This window comes from Ipomoea nil, unplaced genomic scaffold (genome assembly GCF_001879475.1).
Source record: "Ipomoea nil cultivar Tokyo-kokei standard unplaced genomic scaffold, Asagao_1.1 scaffold0642, whole genome shotgun sequence".
In the NCBI taxonomy this organism is placed as follows: Eukaryota; Viridiplantae; Streptophyta; class Magnoliopsida; order Solanales; family Convolvulaceae; genus Ipomoea; species Ipomoea nil.
Window position 1 is genome coordinate 2,310,889 of NW_017617070.1, and position 5,005 is coordinate 2,315,893.

Here is a 5,005-nt window from a genome sequence, read left to right on the forward strand (position 1 = left end):
ACCAACGCCACTGTTCGTCAGTTCCACTGCTTGTCGGCGATGAAAGTCTCAGCTCTACACCGGTACACCTTGTCGACCGAGAAAGACAGTCCGTCTAGACATTCAGACAGTCCGTCCAGATTTCCTATTAATTTTTAGTCTTTCTTTAAATTAATTTTTAGTCACTACCTAGCACTGGCAGTGTGTATTAAATGTTGGATTTTAACTTTGGTTTGAATTAATTTGCTTTAAGTCGGTTTCTTGGTAACCGACCGAAACCAACTGAAAACCGACGGTCGGTTTTCGGTCGGTTGTGGAACGACCTTCGGTCGGTTACGGAGGTAAAAATTAACGGTTGGTTATTCGGTTTTTTGGTCAGTTATGTAACTGATCGACTGTTTGCTCACCCCTAATGCCATATATCAAGAAACTCCTTCGGATCCTCAAGGTTCCCACACTTGGCTTCCAGATACAGGTACCACCAATCATGCCACTCCGGACATCGATGCTCTTTCCTTCTCGGAGGACTACAATGGTAATGACACATTACGTGTCGGTGATGGTATGGGGTTACCTATTAGTCGTATTGGTCACGTTACCTTTAATTCCCCCTCTAGATCTTTTCAATTGTCTAATATCCTTCATGTTCCTATTTTGTCTACATCTCTGTTGTCTGTTCAAAAATTTGCATAAGATAATAAGGTGTTCTTTGAGTTTCACCAATCTTTTTTTTTTTGTTGTGAAGGATATCAACACCAAGGAAATTCTTCTACGGGGTAATAGTGCTGGTGGGCTTTACAAGCTTCCCATTCCGAGTTCGTCACCAACTGCATTTCTTTCGACTAGAGCCTCAGCATCTGTGTGGATGATCGTCTTGGTCATCATCATCAACGAGTTCTCATTCAAATTCTTTCCTCTTGTTCAGTTAGTGGGTCTTGCAGTAATATTCATTGTTCTTTCGGTCTATGTAATGCATGTCAGTTAGGGAAATCTGCACGGTTTCCCTTACCGCGTGTTGAGTCATCTAGTTCATGTGTCCTTGATTTAATTTACACAGACATTTGGGGACCTGCTCCCATTATTTCTACTAATGGATATCTTTATTCGTTATCTTTGTTGATGACTACTCTCGTTACACTTGGTACTTTCTTCTGTCACAAAAGTCTGATCTCTAAGCTATCTTTGATAAGTTTCGGGTTGTGGTTGAACGTTCATTCAATCGCAAAATTAAATCCATTCAGTCTAATCTAGGAGCTAAATATAAAAAGTTGCACACCACCTTGGCTCAGTTAGGCATTCTTCATAGACAATCATGTGCGTATACTCATATACAGAATGGTCGTGTCGAAAGAAAGCATAGACACATTATTGAAACTGGTCTAGCTCTCTTAAGTCGTGCCTCCATTCCTTATAAGTTTTGGGGTTATGCTTTTGAGGCTGCGGTTTATTTAATTAATAAAATGTCATCCGATGTGACAAATAAATCCAGTCATCATCTGCTATTGCATAAATCCCCTCCATCCTATTCTTTTCTTCGTGTCTTTGGTTGTCTGTGCTACCAATATTTGCGTCCCTTCAATCATCATAAGATGTCTTACAGGCCCTCTCCATGTGTTTTCCTAGGCTATCCTGAGTCATTTAGGGGGTATAGGTGCATGGACCTTCAGACTAATAAGGTATATATATGCAGACATGTTCGGTTTGATCAGAATGTTTTTCCTTTTGGCAAGACAGTTTTGCAGGCACCACCAGTTCAAATGACTCAACCATGGGCTGAGTATGTACTTATTCTAGCTTCATCATCCGTCTTGGCTCAACCGGTCCCGGCCCTCAGCGGACACCGAACCTGTTGCCGCTCAGCGACGCCGTGGTCGGCCGAGAGGTCGGTCGTCGCGCCCCACGGTTCGGACTCACTCCATGGCCACTCGTAGTCACGCTGATGGTTCTCTCTTGGCTCTATCAGCCCAGGTTTGCCCCACTGAACCTACTTGTTATACACAGGCTGTTAAACATGATGAATGGCGCAAGGCTATGGATGATGAATTTAATGCGCTCCTTCAGAATGAAACCTGGTATATCGTCCCATCTCAGTCTAATATGAATATTATTGGGTGTAAATGGCGTTTTCGCACCAAAAGGAAAGCTGATGGGACAATCGATCGAAACAAAGCAAGATTGGTAGCAAAAAGATTTAATCAGGTACCCAGTCAAGATTTTTTGACACCTTCAGCCCAATGGTCAAACCGACTACTATCAGGTTACTTTTATCTTTGGCTATATCCTCTGGTTGGGTTATCAAATAGCTTGATGTGCATAATGCTTTCTTGAATAGGTCTTTATCTGAGATTGTCTATATGAAGCAACCACCGGGATACATTGATACACAATTTCCCAATCATGTTTGTTTGTTGAAACGTTCCCTATACGGATTAAAACAGGCCCCTAGAGCTTGGTTAAATCGCTTACATACCTTCTTGATGGCAGCAGGTTTTAAAGCTTCAAAAACATATGTATATTTGTTTTACTACTCACAGAGTTCAGATTTCATTTATGTTCTTCTTTATGTTGATGACATTCATGTAATGGGAAATGATCAAGGTCTTATCAGCTCCCTTCTAATTGCTTTATCATCTGAATTCAAGATTTGGGATCTTGGTGAACTTGGTTTCTTCCTAGGGATTGAAACAATCAAGTGTAAGGATGAAATTTTGCTCTCTCAACAAAGATAGATGACAGATATCTTAAAACGTGCTGGCATGACAGACTGTAAACCTCGAGCCACTCCTATCTCTGCTTCTAAACCCACTATCTCTAATGCTGATTTATATGACGATGTCACACACTATAGAAGTCTGGCAGGTGTTTTGCAATATCTTACAGTTACACGCCCAGACTTATCCTTTACAGTAAATCAGCTGTGTCAGCACATGCATGCGCCTACAGTCTCGCATTGGGAGCAATTGAAGCATGTTATAAGGTATGTAAAGGGAACTATCACTTCTGGTTTGCGAATTTGGCGATCAGTATCCAGAGAATTACATGCTTTCTCAGATTCTGATTGGGCTGGCTATCATGAAGATCGTAAATCAACCAGTGGGTATGCAGTTTTTCTTGGTTCTAATCTTATATCGTGAGTATGCAAGAAGCAACGGACTATTTCTAGATCATCTACTGAAGCCGAGTATAAAGCTTTAGCAGATGTTTGTGCCAAGGTAGTCTGGACTCTCTCGCTTCTATGAGAAATCGGTATAACCGATGTGCCCGCTCCCAAGCTTTGGTGTAATCTTGGAGCTACATATATGTGTGCAAACCATATTTTCATGCTAGAACTAAGCATATAGAAATTGATTACCATTTTTTTGGAGATAGAGTTGCAAATGGTGATATACAGGTTAACTTTATTACAACCAATGATCAGTTAGCAGACATCTTTACAAAGGCTCTACCCGGTCCTCGGTTCTCGTTTCTTAGGGACAAACTACAAGTCACCAGTGTACCTTGTGCTTGAGGGGGAGTATTAGGAATCTATGTATTTGAGTTTGATTATGATTCCCTATCCAGTCTCTCTGAGACTTCCTTCTTATATATACCTGTAATCTGTACATTGTATTATTCCATTCAACACACACAACTCTATTAGCTCTCATCGGGATGAATAAGTCAATTAATCAAATGTATTTATAAAAATAAATACAATAATAGTGGGATTCAATATTTTAGAAAATAATCCCATATAGAAATGAACGAAAAAAATGAAAAAATTCAAGTTTTGTGTAATACGTAGTTTTCTTAAAATCGATTTGACACCTCCAGACGGTGCTAACACTATTTCTGCCAACACTATCAAAAAATTTTGAGGTGCTCTTTTTGTGCTCTAGTTAGTCGATAGTAATATAGTTTGAGTGTTCAAATACATTACTGTATTGTAATCAATTTTATCCTGGTCCTGGGAGGCTAATGCTACAATGGTGCTACTGCTACACTTTGAAATTTTTTGGTAATGTTGGCGAAAATTTCAAGAAAATATGAGAAAATTTCAATTTTGGTCCACTGACTATTGAAGTTGTGTTAATTGCAACACTTGACTTTCAAAAATGTTAATTTAGTACCTTGACTATGCAATTATTATCAATTTTAGTCACACCGGCCAAATTACAGGCCAAATGTGATCGAAAAATTTTAACTCATTAAATAAAAGGGGCAAAAGCGTCATTTCATGTTATTCAAACCTCCTTCTTGCTTCTTCCCCTCTTTGCTGCGGGGCAACGAGGATGAAGGCAATACGGGTTCAGCACAGCTTGCTGGGCGAAATTTTCACCTGATGAGGACCATGGAGAAGTGGGAAGAGTTGATTTCTGAAGCAAACAAGAATGGCCAAAGCGTGCTTGTAAATTTCAGTGCATCGTGGTGCAATCCTTGCCGACAAGCAGCACCGGCGTACCGTGACCTCGCCGAAAAGCATACAATAGTCATGTTTATTACCGTGGACGTTGACAAGTTAGTGGAGTTTACTTCTTCGTGGGATATAAAAGCGACGCAGACGTTCTTCTTCCTGAAAAAGGGGCGGCAGGTGGACAAGTTGGTCGCCGGCAGCAAGCAGGAGCTGGAGAAGAAGATACTCTCTATGGTGGCGACACCGGCGGCCGCCACCGCCGCAAGCTGATGATAGATCAGAGTTTGGTTGGTTGATTCATTCAAACACCAAACACTACATACTATAATGACTATCATGTAGAAAGAAAGAGACACGGAGAAGCGAAAATTGTGCAGATATTTGTTGCAAATTGAATTCTGGGTTTTGTCGCTCGTGAAATTTTGCAAATTTTTAATTTAAAAAATATATGAAATGACGCTTTTGCCCATTTTATTCAATGAGTTAAAATTTTCCGGTCACATTTGGCCGGTAATTTGAACAGCGTGACCAAAATTGATAAGAATTACCTAGTCCAGGTACTAAATTAACATTTTTGAAAGTCAAGTGTTACAATTAACACAACTTCATTAGTCAGAGGACCAAATTTAAAAT

At 40.2% G+C, this 5,005-nt stretch overlaps 2 protein-coding genes across 2 annotated transcripts; both read left to right on the top strand.

The window, feature by feature from the left end:
• Positions 1–2,708: 2,708 nt before the first annotated feature.
• On the top strand, positions 2,709–3,113 carry LOC109174425 (uncharacterized mitochondrial protein AtMg00810-like). Its single transcript, XM_019323662.1, has one exon. It carries the CDS (start codon positions 2,709–2,711, stop codon positions 3,111–3,113), a length of 405 nt encoding a protein of 134 aa, XP_019179207.1.
• A 1,082-nt stretch (positions 3,114–4,195) lies between these two features.
• On the top strand, positions 4,196–4,642 carry LOC109174426 (thioredoxin H4-1-like). The gene has a single exon (XM_019323663.1). The coding sequence runs from the start codon at positions 4,196–4,198 to the stop codon at positions 4,640–4,642; it is 447 nt and encodes a 148-aa protein (XP_019179208.1).
• Positions 4,643–5,005: the final 363 nt, after the last annotated feature.

What these genes read in the sequence shown, in the direction of transcription:
- LOC109174425 (XM_019323662.1), top strand. Translation starts at nt 2,709, where the DNA reads ATGACAGATATCTTAAAACGTGCTGGCATGACAGACTGTAAACCTCGA.
- LOC109174426 (XM_019323663.1), top strand. Translation starts at nt 4,196, where the DNA reads ATGTTATTCAAACCTCCTTCTTGCTTCTTCCCCTCTTTGCTGCGGGGC.